Raw genomic sequence first — 21399 nt, forward strand, 5'->3', positions numbered from 1 at the left:
GGAGAATTAAAAACAGTACTATGAGATTTTACTGTACTTTGAACTTTTAGCTCAAAAAAGGCCCATACACAATCTCACCAGAGGTAAAAATGAACTTGTAGCATTTGTCATTTCAAATAATGAACGTTAATTCTGATGGGTCTGGAAAAAACCAAACAAAACGAACAAAAATTCTGCATGTAACAGTCGATGATTGCTATCAAACAGCCTCTACATGATGGAGAGCAACTAAAGAGGCATCATGCATCATAGGTAATGCAGTGTCAGGAATGCAGAGAGAAGCTCAAGCACAGTCATCTCCACTACTGTGAACACATGCACACACAGGTACACAATCCAAGCTTGACATCTCTTCTGCCACCATCTTCCCCCTGGCTTCACAGTGAGAATGGTTTTATGAATCTGTACAGTAGGTCGGGAAACTGACTGTGCGAGTAGCTCGTAAGAGGACTTCAGGAGGCAAACCGGGAAAGGGGGGGCTATCTTTTCCAGCACCCTTTGACAATGTGACAGTGTCTAAAAGTAAAAAAATGTGCATCAAGTTGTCATATTGTTACTTAAAAAGAGGTTTTGCAATCTCTAAGCACTGAGGAACTAGCTGAGATATGAACCCAGTTGCAAAACTGAATGCCGGTCAACTTTGGTACACAGAAAACAGAGCAAACGAAATGCTTTCGAAATGCACTCGCTGACACTTAAGCCACAGGAAAGCCAATTGTAGTTTAAAAAGAAAAACTGAGGTTAATCAGTGCAATATTCTTCTTTCCAAGTGGGCTACTTGCCCCAATACTCACGAGGCGTCACACCTCCTCCTCCTTCAAGTGTTTTGAATGTCGAACTCGGTTGGAGTTCAGCAATGAAATAAAAAATATGGTCATGATGTCATGAGTGCTTGTCATACACTGTCGATATATGAAACAAAGGAACACAAATAAAAAAAGTCATCTGAGCTTTGACCTCTAGAGGTGTTTGGATTAAAATCCGGTACCATTCTACCCAGCGAACCCCGTTTACATGGACCGAACCATTTGACATGGTTACCTGCTCTGACGGTGCCATCTCCTTCCCCTCTGAAACAAGGGATGACACTTCAGAAAATTATTATATCGGAGGTCTAACGTATCTGTTAGGAATCCACACCTAATAATAATTATGATAATAGTAATAATTATATATGTATATATATATATATATTTATATACTATTTACAGACTCAAAAAATGCCATGCTGCAGCTTTTCTTAACATTATGAAAACCTCCTACAATGTATTAAAATAAACATTGAATTTAAGATAGCACTTTTCAGATATAATGGCCCGACTTTTCTGTTCCTCTGTTTTCCCCCCAATTAGCACAGTGACAAAGTATCTGGTTTTCTAGCACCTACAAAAGACGTCAGGGAAGCTTCTCAGAGTATGTTCATGCAGGAAAGTCACAACCAGTCTTGAGGACGCTGTCACTACTTGAACGATATATAACCCCCCGAAAAAGTCAATGTCTTAAAAAAAGTCCAGAATAGTGAAGAAAGCTGACAACAGAAAGAAGTTTCCTCAGACGATCCTCGTCGCTTGGCCGAACCGAAAACGTCCCTAGAACACGCGAGTTCCTGTGTGTGACTGTTCTGCCGTGACCTCCTGTGTCCTGCTGATCCTCTGGGAGCCCACGGTTGATCACAGCTGTTTGTCGCTTTCCTTCTTCAACCGACTGGAATACAGTGAGAAGAGGCACGTATGGTATTATCATCACGCATGTTTGAAGCACAGATACCTTCTAGAAAAAGGTTTGACTGGGGGACTGACCTGTAATAGTCCTCCTGTCCTGGCAGAGGGCCTCCGTGCATGTGGTGATGACCGTGTAGCCACTGCTGCTCCATGGCCAATCTCTGTAGCTCTGCAGACTGTGCATGCATGGCCTGCAGCTGGTGTGCCGCTGACATGGGTGGTGGTAGCCCACCTTGGAGTTCTCTGGGGTATGGAGTGCCTAGGGATTACACCGCAAGATTCATTAGTTGATGCTTTGACAAAGAGCTGCAAAGAATGAAATCCTGCTTGTGTATGCGTCTTACCGAACACAGGGTGCCGGAGCATCTCGTGTTCATGTGGGGGCTGTCCGAGCAGGGGGTTGGGGATGGCTCCAGGTGGGTAGGGGAATCGGGCGAGGTGCGGTCCGCCTGCCAGTGGGTCTACAAGCGGGTGTGCCCCAGAACCTGGGGGACACACAAGACATTCACCACCACCTACTCCGTGTCAGCAGTTTTTTGTTATGGTACATAGTCAATACAATACAGAAACACACATTCTTACAGCACTGATATTCAAAACGAACATCACGCATAAATGACAAGCATAAAATAATAATATTCAACAGCAGAGATGCACAATATATTCATATTGCCTATTTCCCGATACTGGAGATGTTATTTTAATGCATCGGCATAAGCTAATGCTTTTTTTTTTCCATTTACAAAATATTATAAAATGTTAATACTGGCAATTCATCGGTTATCTGCAATATGACACGAATCATCTGTTTATGGATATTGGCCAGAATTTGAATATCGGTGCATCACTTTTCTATATAAAAGCATAATTCATAAGAGTGTTAAATAACCATAAGCAAATCTCAAAATTATTAAACATTTTTCATACTGTGAATTGTAATGTTGCAATGCCTATATCCACATACATTTAAAACAAAGCATTTTGAACATTAGAGACAGCATCCTCATTTTATAGATTTTTTTTAAACATTAAAATAAATCCATGTCATTTGTACAATTCTAAAGATGGCCCACATGGAATCTGTGGACATTTTTCACATTTTCTGGATTATAATTCTGTGGAATGGATTCAGACCAATTTTATTGGCAGTCAAACCAAATCATACTTCATAAATGCACAAGGGATGTGCAGAAGTTTGTGAATGAGACCTGGGTACACAGATTCCGTGTGGGCCTAATACAACTATTCAGCACACAACAATAGAGTGTAAGGTTTCTCACCTTGGTGCAGAGGATCCTGTTGGTGCAGGTGTAGGTGTGAATGGATGTGCGAGTGCTGATGGTGGTGTGGCGTCACGTTGAACATCTGCAGCCGTGCGATGGGGTCGTTAGCTACAGAAGCCATCCTCTCAACATGTAGCCTCTCGGCCAGTCGCTCGGGGTACGTCATCTCAGGCCGTAGCTGTGGCCCGGCCAGCGCCAGCCGTTCCCGCTCCAGTGGATTCAGGCCCGGGTGGAAGGAGGCAAACGGATGAGGGCCAGCCATATGTTGGAGACCAATAGGCCCGTGTCGTGCAAAGTGCTCCATGGGGTTGGCGGAAGGATGCAGGCTGTCCATTTCTGGAGGTTTGACCTCGAAGCCCGGCTTCATCCTCTCCATTCTCATCTCCCTCTCTCGGATCTCCCTCTCCCGCATCTCTCGCTCCCGCAGCTCACGCTCACGCATGCCGGGGTCTGCGTTGTACAGGCCGGGCATGTGGTAGGCCAGGAGTGGGTCTGTGGGGTTGAGTGAGACGAAGAAGGGATGGTTGCGGTTGGTGGGGGACATGACGTGGGGCCGAGCGTACTCGCTGAGCGTGCGCAGGGCGGGTGTGTCAGGGCCGATGTAAGGGGGCACAGTGGCGATGGTGGTGGGGGGTGGATCAAAAGAGGTCCGCATATGAGCCGATCCCGCCATCTGGGGTTCACCCATGCGACCCTCATGAGAAGAACTGGAAGCTTTCTGTAAAGACAAAGCAAGAAATCGATAATGAAAAATCTTTGCAGAAATTACCAGATAAACAGCATTTAATGCAACATATTAGACCAAAACTTACAGCAGCTCTCTCAGCCTCTTTCTCTCTCTCCCGTTCCCGTTCTCTTTCTTTTTCTCGTTCCCTCTCCTTTTCTTTTTCTTCTCGTGCTTTCTGCTCTGCTTCCCTCTTGGCTTTCTCCAGTGCCTCCTCCCGCTTTTTTGCCAGTTTCGACGAGGCCAGTGGTGTGAAGTAGAAGTCTGTTCTGGCACATGTGTTGTAACCTCTGTCAAGATGCTTATAGAACCTGTAAACAGGATAGATGGACAGAATAATCAGAATAATCTTTTAAAGTTACCACTGACAGTGTCATTTTGTTGTGTAAAACCTTTCTTCTTTTGTGACATATATAAGCTGTGGAAGTGCAGACATATTTGAACTGGCTGATTTTGCAGAAAGGCAATTACTTTATGTCAAATAAATAACCTGTAGCATGTCCTCTCGTTTATACTATACTAGAGCCACTCAATCAATCATTTTAATCTCCAGTGCTGTAATGAGCTGCTCTCTCTGTGCATTAGTGAGCTTATTGGTATTCACTTCAAGGGAGTGCGAGACAAGGCCGCAGCAGCTCAACAAAGACACGCTCATGTTCTGATGGAGGCTTTCAACGCTATGATGCAGTCATTAATCTGTGCCCTGTCCATGCCTGATGACTGCAGAGGAGCTGAAGCTGAGGCAGGTTTAGTTGGGATGCTACACTGATTTTAACGCAACTTTAAAACTTATTGTACATTTTAATGAAATAATATTTTATTACATTTTAATAAATGCAATACAATATTTTATTTATAATAAAATGACAAATTATTGTTTTTTATTATTTTGTTTGATATTTATTTTTTATCATTTTATTGTAACAAACATTAATTAATATACCATTTGAATAAATACAATATAATTGTATAATTTACTATACTTATGATTGTAAATAATATATCACTCAAACTAATGTAATAAAATAGATTTTTATTTACGAAAGTTGTTTTTATAATAGATTATTTATTGTTTTTGTCGTTTATTGTTTTGGAATATTCTAATCTAAATATTAATTCATGTTTTTACTGTAGTTATTACTGTGCACAGACACTTAAAAACAATTCTATCGATTATGAAAAAACCCCAAAAGATTTTATGTACCGTGCCGACTGGCTGGCGTGACTGGGAGTGTTGACAATGGTGGGTGGAGGTGAAGGGCTCCTCTGTGGTGGTGGAGGACTCTCTGGCTCCTCTGCCTCATCCAGTGGCTCTTCTTTAATCTGTACAGGTGGCACAGTAGAGGGTCCTGGGCAGGGCGCACTGACCGATGCGGGCAGGGGCATGGATATGGAGGAGGGAGGCTGCTGCAGCATAGCTATTGAGCTCGCCACAGAGGAAGGAACAGTGGAGGGTGACAGGACGGGCGAGCTGCCTGGCATGAACGAATGAGGAGGGAAGGGTGGCTGAGAAGGTGCTGAGTGTGAGGCAGAGGAAGAGGAAGGGAGTGGAGGAGCCGGCGGGGGCACTTGACTTCCTGTCGCTGGAAGGTTTTGAGACTGGGTGAGCACTGGAGGTTGCACTGGTGGAGGCTGTAGCTGCTGGTTTTGAGACATGAGCTGAAGAGGCGGCGGATGGGCGGAGGGAGGGTGGTGTGTTGATAGAGAGCTGAGGGGCTTCAAGGCGGGTGGCGGGGGCAGGTTGGAAGGCATCTGCGGGAATGGGGGATGGTTGGGATGCTTGTGTGACTGAGGGTTTGGCATTTGTGGGATAGGGGTGGTAGGCGGAGGTTTGATATGGGGCATAGGCAATGGTGCTGGTGGCAGAGGCTGCTCTCTGGGAGGTTGGCTGCCGCTCTGTGAGGAGGATTGTGACTGGGATGGAGGGGTGTGAGGTCGCTGTTGTTGAGACAGTGAGGCAGCTTGGGACTGACTCGGGAGAGGTGAAGGGGGGACCTGAGACTGACAGATTGGGAATGACTGGGCAGGTAAAGCATGAGGGTGAGGCATGTGTGATGGCCCTGCCTGCAGAGGGTGGCCCATGGGCGGCATGGGGCCGTGTAGTGGAGGCTGCAGGGACTGAGGGCCAGTCTGAGAAGGTGGAGGAGGCTGAGTCATGCCCTGCAGCGGGGAATGCGGTGAGGGTAGCCTCTGCGCCCCTGACTGGATGAGAGACAATGGACCTGCTGGAGGTGTCTGCTGAGGAGGCATGGAGGTAGGGGGGATGGAAGGGGACGGTTGGGATGACAACGAAGGCGTGCCTGAGGTGGGTGGTGTGGAGGCTGCAGCTGCGGAAGGAGGGGCCGGGGGTAAAGCCCCTGTCTGGCACTGGATGACTGGAGGGTGCTGACCCTGGAGGATCTGCTGCTGCGCTGAGGAGTCTGAGTCGCTCTCGTTGTCACGTGGGCTGGGGATGCTGGGAGAGGAGCTGCGGTTGTCCTGGTCAATATCCTTGGGATCACTGCTGCCCTCATCATTCACACTGCGACCGTCCGAGCTCTCCCCCTCGCCTTCGCCTTCGCCCTCTCCCTCACACTCCGAGGGCGAGTCCGGCCGGAGTTCCTGCGGGAGATGGAAGGAACAAGGAAGAGTCAATAAACTTGGCCATACCGTTGTTTGCTAATGACCAAATAATGGGTGCAGTCACAATCAAGAACAAATAACCTTTGCATATAACCATCATTGAGATGTAATGTGAACTAATGACATTTAAAGGATATGAAATCACTCTAATATGAAATCACATTGTTACCATAGCTAACAGCCAAAATAAATACAACCCTAAAATCTAGTGTCTTCATTGGACTCTGGGTCAAATAGAGCTGCCATGAACCCTTCAGTGAACTTTAGTATAAGTTTATTAATGTCTTTTGGATTAATGGAGAGCTATTCTGCCAAGAAAACCTCCAGTTGATCGTTTTTCTCCCAAACACATTCCACATTTCCATGCTAACAATAATTCTCGGCATTATCACAGATCTTTAGCAGTACTCATCAAACTGCCATCTTTAATGCAGCAGCACAAATTGCAAAATCAACTATACATTGTTATAAAGCAAAGATAAAACAAAAAAATTAAGCTTCTTTTTCTGTTTAGAGCTATGCTTCCTATTCTTTTCCTACATAGTATGCATGTTAACTAGGACTTACCTGCATTTTATACTAGACTATAAAATGTGTATGTATAAATAATATTAAAATATCTTTATTAAAAGTTTTTTTTTAATTAAAAGTATTTCTAAAACTTCCTTTCCTACAGAATAAAAATGTAGAAACTACTCATGTCTGGTTAAAGCTAATCTTCATTTTCTCTGTGTATTGAGATGCTTGTTTATTAGGAGTTTACTCACCTGCGTTTTAGACTTCTTGGCGCTTGTCCTCTCAGACTCCTCAGTGTCCGAGGCTCCTTTCTCTCTCTGACGTTTGGCACTCTTCATAGGCGATGGCGCCTCTTCCTTTGTCTTCTGTTTTGACAAAATGAAAACATGTTTCCTCTGAAAACAAATTCCTGTGATGCTCAGTGTGATTTCGATGCATAAGTCTGTGCACATGGGCCATACCTTGCTGGGTTTCTTCATCGAGTCAATCTTGCTGTCAGTGCTGGAGGTGCTGGCTGCACTGGGTGAGGTACGCCCGCTGGAGCGCAGATCCTCATTGGTTGGTGAGGCTCTGCCATCTGGGCTAGCGGTTTGCTTCTTGCGGCCACTTCGTAGCGTTGACATCTGAACCGAACAACAAAATATTTAATTAAACAAATGGCTAATAATGCTGGAAAAACACATTATATGTAGTTAAAATGGCTCTAAAAGGTAGCAACGTTAAGTGTCTTACTGAGCCGCGGTTCCGTCGAGTCCTCATGCTATGCTTCCCACTGAGTCCATCGTCTTCCTCTTTGACAGGTTTGAACATAAACGGTGGCGGGTCTACAGGCTTCTCGATGGGGGGTAGTTCGCCGTACTTCTTAAAATGGATCCGGCAGTCGGTGCACAGCAGGATGTTCTCGCGACCCCCGTGGTGCCAGTCCTTGGAGGCTGTAAACACAAATTTAAGTTCAGCTGCGCTCTTCTTATTAAACATTACACTAACAGGAAGTGCTCTAAGGCTAGCCAAACACTTCATGGACATGCTAAGGTCAAATAAGTTGTTTCCGTATCAGATGTGAACGCGATACGAATGCCTGCATCAACAGGTCAGAGGATTTAATGAGGCAAAAAACAAATGAGTAACTGTCAGATTGGATCAAATTAAAAATGACACGCTCTGATGTCCATCTGCCAGATAAGGGACGGGGCCGAGCATCAGAGCACTCTCAAACTGAGAGTAATTACAGGCCTGCAGAGGGGATTATTAATGTCTTCTGAAGGGAGAACTCTTATAGAGTCTTCACCTGTCTCATGGTATCAGTCTATTAGATTAATTCTTCCAACACTTCACCTTGGGAACAATTGAAGGACTGAGAAAACTCATTGTTTGTTGTTTGTCACACAGTTGGTCACTCAGCAAATCAAAGAATACGGGCAAAATTATACAAAAGTTAGGGTTCGGGGCTCTAATTTGATTTGACAAGCAGCGTTCCCAGTACCAAACTTTATCTTCATGGCGAGAAATAAAAATAAAATGACAAACGTTAAATGAACTTTGTGACAAAAGATGAATAATATAAACAAATGCATAATTTTTAAAATAAAGATTTTTAAGTGTCTAAATGTAAATGATTGAGTAATCAATTAACAGTTAAATAAAAGCAGTATCACACTCGCAGTTACGCTGTTGGTCTGAATTATCAGCATGGTGTGATATTCCTTAATTTGAGCAAAAATAAATAAATGTACAATTATTATAAAACATATAAATATAAAATAATAAATAAATGTATAAATATATAAACATTTCATTTCTAAATTGCAAGTTACTCATTAACTTATTAAACTGCTGCATAAAAGCAGCATCACACTCGCAGTCATGCAGTTGGTCTGAATATCAGCATATGATGTGATGTGATATTACTTAATTTGATAATAAATTAAGCACTCACTGGTAGTGAAACAGTGGCGGCAGGCGTAGCCCTTCAGTTCCTGCTCACTGTCTTCACTGTCAAAGTCATCTTCGCTGGCTGAACTCAAGTCCACTGGAAAAGAGAATCATGTTGATTAATAAAGATAGGAGACTGTAGTTGTCAAATGATGTTTAAGACAAAACGGAGGCCTGCTACACTTAATACATTATCAGTGGCTTTTTTCAGGAGACAAGGATAGTACACATAAATAGAGCGATACCTCCCTGTTCCGTCTCTTATCGGATATGAGATTTCAGCTGTTTAGTTTGAAGAATCACAGAGGGAGATCTGTGCTCTGAAAAGCCATATTAGTCCTGGGAGTTTTAGGTATGTCATGTTTAGCTGTGACAAGAGTCTGTTCCCTGTCTCTAGGGGGAAGAGAAGCAGATTGCACTTACAGAACTCGCTGGAAGGTGGGCGGGAGGGAGTGTTGACGGGGGTGGAGGCAGTGCGGGTCTTGATCCGGCGGAAGACGGGTTGTCTGCGGTGCCTGCGGTGGGCTCTGCAACTAGCAGCCTCCGGGGTTTTCTTCCAATAATAGTAAAAGGTGATCAGCTCCCCCTGTGAGATAGAAAACAAAAACAATCCCATGAGCCAGCTGTTTTTACAAACACTTAAGTCTCAGTGTATAAAATTGAACAAAGAAACTCTTCAGCTACTTTACAAAAATATTGTTGATCAAATGGATGTGAATACGGCTTTATAAACGAATGAAAAGACCTTAAATGTCAAACTGATAAGGCAGCTGCACTGCACTTGGTTGATGAAACAAGTTTAGTTTTGATAACAGATAGAAAGGAAGGGAGAAGGTATAAAGTCCTGGACAAAGAATCCATGCCGGGTTTGCCAGCAGGCCAGCTTGTTGTGCTGTGGCCGTGTCTGTCCCAGGATTAGGCAGTGAAGCTCTCTGAATGCTGGGATATTAGGATCAGTACATTGGTGGCTGCCTGGGTGGCAGGCGTTTGAATGGAAACAAAGGAACATGTCAGGGAGAGCTTTGGCGCTACAAATAGGGAGTAAAATGGCTCCAAGCCTCTGCGCTAGAAGAGTCAATTGAACTTTAATCAAACATTCAGAGGGCGCGCTTGCCAGGGAGTAAGGCATATAAATCCCGAGCACAAAAGCCAGCCAGGAAATCAATACCCTACTGAAACATTAACACATGCAATCATGGATCAGAAGACGCTTTGCTGAGGCGGCCTGCGCAAATTAACTGTCGCTTTCCGGACACATTCAAAATAATATACATGCCCTGAAACCGGTGGAGAAGCAATTACAAATTTTTCCTGTGATAGTTCCTCTTGTTTCTCTCTTGTACCTTTCGGTTTCTTTCCAGTTGAATCATTTGGCTGATTTTGGATATTAATTTCAAGACATTGCATTGGAGTGTCAATGGCTGAGCTTTTAACATGCTTTAATGTGTTAATGTTGCAGGAATGAGTGAAGAGGACAGACATGGGGTCTGACAGGGTCTGTTAAACACAGGCGGAATGGGGCTTGGGTGTCTTTAATGCATATTGATTGCTTTCCCTTCTTTGCTTCGGCTGTTCTTCTTGACATAAATTGGTCATTAAAATGCTGCTCTCCCCAACACATTAACAGCTTTACGGCAAACACTTCTAACTATTCTTGGCAGCAAGCGGAAAAACATGTACTTTGAATCCTATCAGACTATTCATAGGCTTTTTTATTGCTTGAGTGAATTTTACTGAACCATATAGATTTGCTTTGGATGCCTGCACTCGAGTATATGAATTACATTTACATAAATCACAAAAAAAAAAAGCTGCAGTCAGATGGAAAGGCTATAAAACCGAGGCTGGCTCAACCGAAGCTACCATGTCTGACATGGGCAAGCACACAAGATAAGTCTCATGCTTACAGGTTCTTACAAGCTTTTGACTGACTGAAAAGTTCTCAAAACGTTTCCACATGCATCAGACTTGGAGTAGCCCATCTTTGAGCAGCCCAATGGACACACGTAACAAGGAATATCAATTATCACAATTACATCAATTACTTGTGGGTGGTACAAATGCTTGCCAAATGAGAAACACAAGGCTGAGAAGCTCAACTTAAAGTATACCAGCCCAGCTCCTGTGGGTTATTTATCCGATATGATGAGTGGAACGTGCAATGGCGAAAGGCCCGGGCCCGCGTCTGAGAGCAAAAGGCTTTTTGGCGGGGTCGGTCAGGGCGCAGGTGCAGGCCAAAGGATGGCAGGCTTCATGATGTGAAATTTAATTGAAATGTGCAGATCAAAACTGTTCAGCAGGACAGCGGGCTGGCTTTCTTCACAGCCTAATGACTGTTCGGCACCGCATCCCCCTCCCCTTCCCCATGGTTGCCCCTTGCTTTTTATTTTCCCTCCCTCCATTTGATGTGAGCTTTGAAGCATGAAACCTCAACTTAATGCTACAGAAGATAAAAAGAAAAGGTCATTTTAGCCCTCAACAATTTTGCCAAAGCACTTTATAGCTCTTAAACATCCTACAAGGCAGAAGAAAATTTGCTTTGGTTCAGCGTAATAACACTGTGAAAGGAATCACAGTGGTCATTCAAAAGTAATTTAGTCTATAGGCTATCAAGACAGGTGTCAAGGTTGGGAAAGAGCTGACAACCACGGGCGAAGATAACGCAGCGATGTTTAATACAATCTGCTGGAGCAATATGTAGAGAAGTGGGGGAACAAGGATGAAAAGAGTGATGAAATGTTTTGAGAGGATCATCTGTGATGATGACAAATTTCCTCGGGTGATAACTGTACGATGGAGAGCTATAGAAAAATCCCCTTTCAAGCTGGAGGAGAGGAGATGGAAGAGGAAATATGATTTGATTAGAAGCATGGAGGGGCTGTGCCAAGTCACGGCTCTGGGTTTATTTCTCATCCCTCACCCGTTTCAGTGCTGCCCATTCTTTGTCAAGACGTTGCTGGTTTGTTCGCCACAGAAAACAAAACGTTGCAATATTTCTCAAGGTGCTGCACAGAAACATAGGACGGGCAAAGAAGCTATTTAGTATTTTATATAGGGAGATGTCCTACTGTGAAGCAAAATAAAAGATGACATCTGGGGGAGGAAATGTCTCCTGTGAGTTTCTGTTTGCAGTGGAAGTCTGTGAAGCTGGATGCACATAGTGAGTCAGTGTCAAGTGCTAAGACTGACAGCTCGAATAACAAAGCCAGGACTTGTGTGTCAAGGTAGGTTTGTTGGAAACAAAAGTGAGATTTCTCTCAGCTATCTGTAGTGAGCATCAAAATGTCAAATTTAAGCATGTCCTTGTATTCTTTATATGTGCAAAACATTAGTGTAAAAAAGGCATGGCAAGGGAAAAAAGCAAACAACCACTAATAATAAAACGTAAAGAGATGGGCAAAAGATGTAGATGTTTTTCTTGTATGAATATCTGAGCATGCAAAATATCAAAAGAAATAACAGCCTCTGCTATATATATATATATATACACATAATTTCAGAAATCCAGAAATCACAATGTATGATTTTTTAACTATTTATTTGTATGATACAGCTGCAAATAAGAATTTGAACACCTGAGAAAATCAATGTTAATATTTGGTACAGTAGCCTTTGTTTGCAATTACAGAGGTCAAACGTTTCCTGTAGTTTTTCACCAGGTTTGCACACACTGCAGGAGGGATTTTGGCCCACTCCTCCACACAGATCTTCTCTAGTTCAGTCAGGTTTCTGGCCTGTCGCTGAGAAACACGGAGTTTGAGCTCCCTCCAAAGATTCTCTATTGGGTTTAGGTCTGGAGACTGGCTAGGCCACGCCATAACCTTGATATGCTTCTTACAGAGCCACTCCTTGGTTATCCTGGCTGTGTGCTTCGGGTCATTGTCATGTTGGAAGACCCAGCCTCGACCCACCTTCAATGCTCTAACTGAGGGAAGGAGGTTGTTCCCCAAAATCCTGCAATACATGGCCCCGGTTATCCTCTCCTTAATACAGTGCAGTCGCCCTGTCCCATGTGCAGAATGATGCTACCACCCCCATGCTTCACAGTAGGGATGGTGTTCTTGGGATGGTACTCACATGGTACTCATGGTCTTGGCCATGTTAGTAGTTGGATTCTTACTGATTGTATGGGGTGGACAGGTGTCTTTATGCAGCTAACGACCTCAAACAGGTGCATCTAATTTAGGATAATAAATGGAGTGGAGGTGGACATTTTAAAGGCGGACTAACAGGTCTTTGAGGGTCAGAATTCTAGCTGATAGACAGGTGTTCAAATACTTATTTGCAGCTGTATCATACAAATAAATAGTTAAAAAATCATACATTGTGATTTCTGGATTTTTTTTATTTAGATTATGTCTCACAGTGGACATGCACCTACGATGACAATTTCAGACCCCTCCATGATTTCTAAGTGGGAGAACTTGCAAAATAGCAGGGTGTTCAAATACTTATTTTCCTCACTATATATACATACATACATATATATATATACATATATATATATATATATATATATACACATATATATATATATATATATATATATATATATATATATATATATATATATATATATATATATATATATTAGTGCTGGGTAAATTAACGCGTTAATGTGGGCGATTCATTTTTTTATTTTAACGCTTTAAAAATATTTAACGCAATTAGCGCAGCGTTCGTTTTTATATACATTTTTGCCTAGCGTTACATTATACGATCACACTCTTATTTATAGAAATGCTTTTAAACAATCTAAGCTCGACAAGACACAAGAGAATGCGCTGTATGTCAGTGGCCTGTCGGTGTGGCTGCGTCTCAATCAGATCCCTAGTTGCGTCAGTATCGTGCACACATTGAGTTCTCTTTCGCTCTTGAACAAACAATAACAACAACAATAAGAATGTTGCCAAAATGCCAGTTTTGTCGAGTATTCTCATATTAGGAGTCTTAAATGAGTTAAATAACACCTTAAATGAACGTGAGAAAATGAGATGCGCGTGACAGCGTGTCAGATCCGCGTCATGTTCGGCAGCCGCCGATCTTAAAGTGACAGCAGCACTAATGATGTCTGCCATTAATGTTCATCAAAGAACAAAGGGAACAGAGAAAAGATGATTCATCTATATTTAATTTATTATTTATGCAGTTAAAAAAGGTGTTTGATAACTATTACATTTCTGTATATGTCTAACAGGGAAGGCCACAGGTAAATATAAAATTATAATGGGTTTATTTACATTTACATTACATTTACATTTATGCATTTGGCAGACGCTTTTATCCAAAGCGACTTACAGTGCACTTCACAGGGAAAATCCCCCTGGAGCAACGTGGAGTAAAGTGCCTTGCTCAAGGACACACTGGTGGTGACCACTGGGATCGAACCAGCAACCTTCTGCATATCAGTTCAGTGGCTTAACCCACTTTAAGTTCACTTAAAATAAATTAAGACACAAGATAATAAATTAAGTTTCAGCCTAATAAATGTTGAAATTGGTAGCTTTCATTTATACTGTAATGTAATGTCATTAATGTTTCATAGAGACATTAGTATCAGTGATACTGGCCTTCATTCATAAAAAGATGCATTACACCACATATTTAAAATATGCTGTCTTTAAATTGTTTCTACATTAATTTGGAGAGTAACTGAAATTACTACAATATCAAAATATTAAAAACTCCAAAAATATTAAAAACTTGCGATTAATTACAGAAAACAATACGATTAATTGGGATAATTTTTTAAGCGATTCCCAGCACTAATATATATATATATATATATATATATATATATATATATATTAATGTTGATGATCACATTATTTTACATATGCATCTGCTTGCATATGAGATCACTAATTTCTGCGTCTTCGCCTGTGTTTTGATCAGGAGATTCTGAACTCATTCAGAAGATGCGTAATAGCGCCCCCCTACTAGGGATGTCACAAGTACCGGTACTTCGGTACTGAAATTATAAAAATGCGACGATACCAGCATTTCTGTAGTACCGGTAGGACCGACTCCCGAGTATATTCAGTACCCGCAGCTGCGTTCAGTCACGTTAAGTCCGTGTTAATCTGAGTGCAGGGTTCCAGACTGTAACCAAATATATACTAGTGTCTGTGAATATTAAACTGCAAAATACTATTAAAATATCACTCCTGCATGTTCTGCCTCTCTGTGTGAATGACGGGCGGACACACACGCTTGACACTCGCTGTCTTTGTAGTCTCTGCTGTGTGTCACTATATGAGGACACGAACGCATAAACCGTCACTTCATGAGAATTCACGGTTTCATTTGAGAAAACGGTCATATCATGAACACAGACACTCAAAGGTCTTCACGGCAACATTTCAAAATAAAAGTTCTGTTTAAATTTTTTTTTAATTGGCAATATATTAAGCTAGCCTACAGTAGATTTAGCTACGTCTCTATGTAATAATACGTCTCTACTAATAATAATAATTATGCCTAGATGGTTGAATATTTCACTTGATCTTTTTTCATAAACAATGTTTACTTTTAAACAGTATACAGCCTTTAAATGTTTATGTATTATTTACTTATGATTATTATCATAAATAATAAACTTAATACATTTAATATTTTTTTTAAATATATAAATATAATTTTTTTTTTTTTTTTAAATGTATCTGTGGTAGTGAAATTGGTACAGAGTACCGTAAAATTTTGATGGCATTGGTAACGACTACTGGAATTTTGGTACCGTGACATCACTACCCCCTACCGTATAAGAGTGAAAACACGGAAACTCAAGAAAATTCTTAGTTTGTTGGGAAAGCGTTTTCTCACAAATAACCGAAAATTCTGTTTGGCAGGGAAGCATTTTCTCACAAATAACGGAGAATTCAGTGTTTGGCGGGGAAAGAGTTAAGGGTCTGTAGCATTTTTAATAGGGATGTAACGATTAACTTGAAAATTGATACAAATGTGTGACTATTCATGTCAGTTGAAGATCCAGGAGTTGTATTTATTTTAATAAATTTTAAATTTAAATGTGTACATGGATTTTCCCCCCAATAATTTGTTGATTATTATGGCATATTTATCTAAAGGTGTTCTGTTTTTCTAACTCTTGCAAGTGTAATGATACAAATTATAATTAAAATCTTGCCTTTATAACAGTGTGAAACCCCTGTAACGGTTGTAGGCTACATAAATTGTACCTAGTCTTTTTATTTCTGCTATTCCTGAGTGCAGGATGAGGGTGAAGAAGCTGAAAAAACCTCCTCCCAAGAAAACACCATTGGAAGATCTCATTGAAGGGACTTTTTGAGGATTTGTTTTAAAATTTAAATTGAGTTATTATTTGACATAAAATATATATTGAAAAAAGAAATATGCAGAATTTTGTCTGAGAAATAAAAGGACACTTTCATTTTATAATTTGCCTTAAAATCTCATTTTGTTAAAAAGAAATGGTCAGAAAATCGTATCGTGAAATTAGTGTCGTGAACCGCATCGCATCTTGAGTTGAGTAAATCATTACATCCCTAATTTTTAATATTATTTGTTGTAAATATAGCACAAATACTCAAAGTAAAATACATACATTTTCCCGAATAGCTAGAGCCAGGATAAATGCGTAAAGCTATTTGTGTATGTGGAATTTCCTCCATTAGCCCCGAATCTCGGAGCAGAAGAGAGGAGTGTGTGCCAGGAAGCGAGAGATACTGACAACGTAAGCTTGGAATTATGAGACATTTCAGAATGCTTCCATCTGCAGAATTTTTCTGGAGGGTGGATTATCTGACAAGGAAGGGGCTTACCTCCTATCATGGCACAGAGAAACGCTTTTTCACTCTGATTTCACCTCGAGAAAACCGAGCATGCGTGCACAGACTGTAATTTCCAACAGATTACACTTTTTCCTCATTGCAGCGGACCATTCGGGAGAAACCGTAGCTGGACCTTCTGGTCATGTGTGCGTCTGTGTGTAGGACGGGTGTGAGGCCTAAACTCCTGTATTTATACACTCATCCGCACTCAGGCCTGGACTTGAACAGATGGTTTCTGTTTTTCCTGGCAGATTTGTGACGAAGCCACAAAAGGCCCCTGCTTTGACAGTGAGCCAAACGGTTAAGGCTGTAGCTGACAAATACAGGGGAAGGAGAGCAGCAGAGAATGCAAGGGAGGGCAGTGAGGGGGGAGAAAAAAAAAGGACGATAGCAACAGACAATCAAGCAAGCCTGAAGAAAACCTCAAAAGCATTTGCTGGGTTAAACAATGTTTTTGATACGAGAACATTTGGTCACTAAGTACAGACAGGCGATGTGCAGCTGTTAACATTAATTAGTTGAGTTGGCCCGTGACTGTGCCCATGTACATGCAGGAGGGAGAGATATGCAGAGGTTATGACAAATTCAAGCCTCTTTCTCACACACACACACACACACACACACACACACACACACACACACACACACACACACACACACACACACACACACACACACACACACACACACACACACACACACACACACACACACACACACACACACACACACACACACACACACACACACACACACACACACACACACACACACACACACACACACACACACACACACACACACAAAGAAAGTTAAAATAAGTTCACACACTTCTCACTTATGGCACTGTACTTTTTAACTGTTTAAATGCTGGATACTTGCCTGTTGTCTTCAACAATTTAATAAAGTACAATATACTTTTTTTTTAATAATGACAAAAACCTGTATCAACAATAAAATATGAATAAGATTGTACTGCAAATAAAGACATTTTATTTATTAAACTATTTAAAATATGTATATATATATATATATATATATATATATATATATATATATATATATATATATATATATATAATATAATAATTAAAAATATTTTGTACATTGTAACTATTAATATAATTTTCAATTTCAAATTTAACTGCACTATATATATATATATATATATATATATATATATTATATACACACGCACACACATATTATTGTACACAAACACGAGACAAAATATCTGCACAAGCTCACTAATTTTGTTGTTAAGAAAAAGTTACTAAAGAGTGTGTTTACAGTTACCACTAAGATTTCATTTGATAGCTTGCCATTTTTTTTTTCAATGCCTTGCCACCAATTTTTGCTGCCACCATTTTTTTTTAACACTCCAGGCAATCCATATTGACAGTCAAAATAAATACCACTGTTATACTGTCTGAGAACAGAAATCACATTGAAAGGAGACGTCTATTACTGTAACCTTGCTCCAAAGTCAACAATGTAGCACACTGCAAAAACAGGTCCATTCAAACACAACTGCCAACCTTGCGGTTAAATCAGGCAAATGCGAGAGAAAAAAAATGTGCACTACAATGGCCTTGGCTGATAGAGCGAGGTGTAAAAGGATGTTAAATAGACAGCGAATCCCTGCTGCGCAGCCGCTTTCTGTTGGAAAAGAAAGAATAAGCCGTGTGCGCTTGCAGGTCAACGAGGCACAAGCAGAGGAATCAGCAGTTGTGTTTCCCTGCTTTAAGCTCTTTTAGCCAATGGAGGCAAAAGTACGGCACAGCAAGACTTTTTGATGGGGGTCGATCTCTTTAATCCAAAAGATGAAGTTGTACAGCCACAGCTTTGTTCAGAAAGCCAGACAACAAACAAAACACAGGCTATGCATGCACACTTTTCATACACACTAAACAAAAAATTATTATTTATTTGTTTTATTTGTGATATATTTGTATATCAAGAGGAAGTCTAAACCATAAAAAAATGGCCAAATACACCAAGATCAAAAACATTTCCATAAACAACATTTACCAAAACAAGCAGACAATTTTATCACGACTGGACAGCTGCTGGCGATCGAGCAGGCCGCCAGTTTTAGCCATTTTAATTAGTGCCCAACCCTGAATACCTCTAATCACACAAGCGCCTCTCTAGGGCACTGGCTGCGGGGCTAACATCTTTGCAATGAATTCAATTTGACATTTATACAGATCGCACCAGGGCAAACATCTGCTACAAGGTTGTGCCGAGAACAGTTCTATCATCTTGGCCATCTTAGCTTGAAAATTACAGGGCCCGGAGGGCCAGGGCTGCCTCCTTATACACAATTGGATCTTCTGCAACGCCAGCAATGCAGCTGGATTATGCCATGACTGCTTTACGGTATGGCTGTTTTTCCAACATGATGGAAAATGTCCCCCATACATCTTGCCCCACATTACAGAGTCTCCATTGTACAACCTAATGTCCTTTCTTCTTGCAAGTGCAATTTAATCAAGCTTTGGAGTGTTACCCGTTAGTCTGCACCCTCTTAAAACAAGGGTCTACCTAGTATTAAAAAGCCAGGGGCAGATTTCCAAAAGGTTAAAAGCACACAGACTTGTCGCAAAGCGATGTAATCATACCAGAATTTCAGATTTACCAGGGACAGACCAATGTGCCCATTAATATGAGAAGCATCTGGATATCTCCCTAAAACAAAAAACCCCACAAGAATATTAATAAAAAATAAATAATGTCTAATAAATAATTAATATAAAAAGCCATTAAATAATAAGCTGTCAAATACAAATAATTAAATAAAAGGAAAACACTTTTGGGCATTTAAAATGCATTATAAATAACCAAAGAAAATCCTGCAATAGTTTGTTTCGAATTGCAGCTTAAATTTCTGTTGCGGTGCTTATGGTTTCATTAGTAAGCAATAATTAAAAATGAATAGGTCTAAATCAATGAAGTACAAAAAAATCTTTCTGGGACAGCACCTGGGCAGAACTGCAAAGCCGTGTTATCTGCGATCTGTAGACACATCATGCCAGGTTTGTTTGGGAACATTTCTTACACCAGAACACAAATAATTCCATGACGTTGTCTTTCAAGTGGAGGAAATGGAGGCAGCGAAAAGAGCAGAGACAGTAAGACGACACACCCACTTCCCCAACTTCCTCTTTTATTTGAGTTCATATAAAAGCATTCCAAAGAGCTAGTCAGGCCTGGTGTGTTTGCACAGCAGTGGGTGCTTAGCCTTGGCACCGGCTCTTTATGAGAAACCCAGCTAATAAGTGCTGAGGGGGGAAATGGGGAGAGGCAGAAAAGCTGCACTGTATCACCCTCCGCGGCCCTGGGCATTTAAAAACGCTACGGTCATATCAAATCTTGGACCAGATGACCTGGAAGAAATTCACAGGAAAGAGTCTTCACCAGAAAGGCTGGCATTTGAGTAGCAGGAAAGGTTTTCATCTTGGATGGATGAAGGAAGGAGTTTCAGAATATGCTCAAAGTCACACAAGAAAGAGATTTGGGAAAAGAAATGGGAGAGAGGGAGAAGGATTGTAGAGAAAATAAATCAAGCTTTCCGCAGGGTATTGACTGGCACTTGCACATAGAGCTGGCTTTCAGCACAAAAGCGACTTCAATCTTAAGCAAAGTGGGGCTTTTTAGAGAACACTCGCCGTTCTTAGTGTATATTGAACTAACCCCTCAACCCTGCCCTTGAGCAAGACTGTTGTGCCTCCATGTCTCCTTTTTTCCATCATTCTCTCTTCTTGTTCTGGTTTTTAGAGACTGGCTTGTTTATGTATGCATGTATATAATGACATAAATGGAACAAAAGTCTCCATTTGAATAGGGATTGATAGTAAATAATTTTTAAACGTTTTGTCAGGGGTAACAACTTTATATTTAAAAAAAGTTTAAAAAAATTATTTCCATGATGCAGACAATTGCAAAACATTATTTCATCTGAATACTGCCAGTGATAAAAGAAAAAGAAAACGTAGTATCCGGTTAATACTAAAATGATGATATAAAAATGTTAATTTGTAGGATTACAGGATTCTTAAAGCCCTCAAGTATTATTTTCTTGTTGCTGGTCAACATAAAAATCAACAATTTTCAGCACAAAAGTGCACCACTCCACTCGCCAAGCAGGTATTAGGGGGTATTAAATAGTTAATAATTATTTACTCTGTATTTCACTTTTTTCTTTCATCTAGAGGGTCATACATGGGCTCATTTTAAATATTAATTAATGGCCAGCAGAATACGTGTTGTTCAGCATGAAGAGTTAAGCAAAACTATCAATGACTGTGGTACTTTAAGGGTGACAGGCCCTTACACAGCTTCCCTCTTGCTAGCAGGGATCCTCTTTATTGACTAATCATTGAGCGAAGTCAATACCCCATAAAACATACACTTGATAACCAACCTATTAGCCAGAGCTTGTGTTTCAGTCTATCTGACATGACACTGAGGTTGACCTGATAAAACATTGATAAAAACATGTTTGATATACAAATCATACTGTACTTAAGAATGCTATAAGAATGTATACATACACTATAGAATATAAGAATAATAATATAATACATATAAGAATGTAATATACAATATATATTATTTATAAATTAAAACGAATAAATAACATTTAAAATGTATTATATGGGTGGGGGTTGGGGTGTGTCATAGGGATTTGTATAGGGAAAGATCTGCACAGTCTAATTTGTATTTTGTACTGATATTTAATATCAAAACCCAATAAATACAATGTTTTACAAAAAAGTATTATATTTTAA

The 21399-nt window shown here is 40.7% G+C and overlaps 1 protein-coding gene across 3 annotated transcripts in view; it reads right to left on the bottom strand.

Annotated features, from left to right (window-relative positions):
• Positions 1–1521: 1521 nt before the first annotated feature.
• rerea (arginine-glutamic acid dipeptide (RE) repeats a) overlaps positions 1522–21399 on the bottom strand; it is a 122737-nt gene continuing 102859 nt past the window's right edge. For all 3 annotated transcript variants that reach the window (XM_079803456.1, XM_079803457.1, XM_079803458.1), the window contains 11 exons: positions 9222–9384; positions 8803–8895; positions 7599–7798; positions 7328–7489; positions 7118–7231; positions 4933–6329; positions 3817–4039; positions 3002–3722; positions 2066–2236; positions 1800–1980; positions 1522–1704 (listed from right to left, as the gene is read on the bottom strand). In XM_079803456.1, the coding sequence (XP_079659582.1) occupies positions 1671–1704; positions 1800–1980; positions 2066–2236; positions 3002–3722; positions 3817–4039; positions 4933–6329; positions 7118–7231; positions 7328–7489; positions 7599–7798; positions 8803–8895; positions 9222–9384 (3459 nt within the window). In that variant the 3' untranslated portion in view covers positions 1522–1670. The remainder of the gene's footprint in view (positions 1705–1799; positions 1981–2065; positions 2237–3001; positions 3723–3816; positions 4040–4932; positions 6330–7117; positions 7232–7327; positions 7490–7598; positions 7799–8802; positions 8896–9221; positions 9385–21399) is intronic.

This window comes from Gobio gobio (assembly GCF_949357685.1).
Source record: "Gobio gobio genome assembly, chromosome: 21".
NCBI classification, from domain to species: Eukaryota; Metazoa; Chordata; class Actinopteri; order Cypriniformes; family Gobionidae; genus Gobio; species Gobio gobio.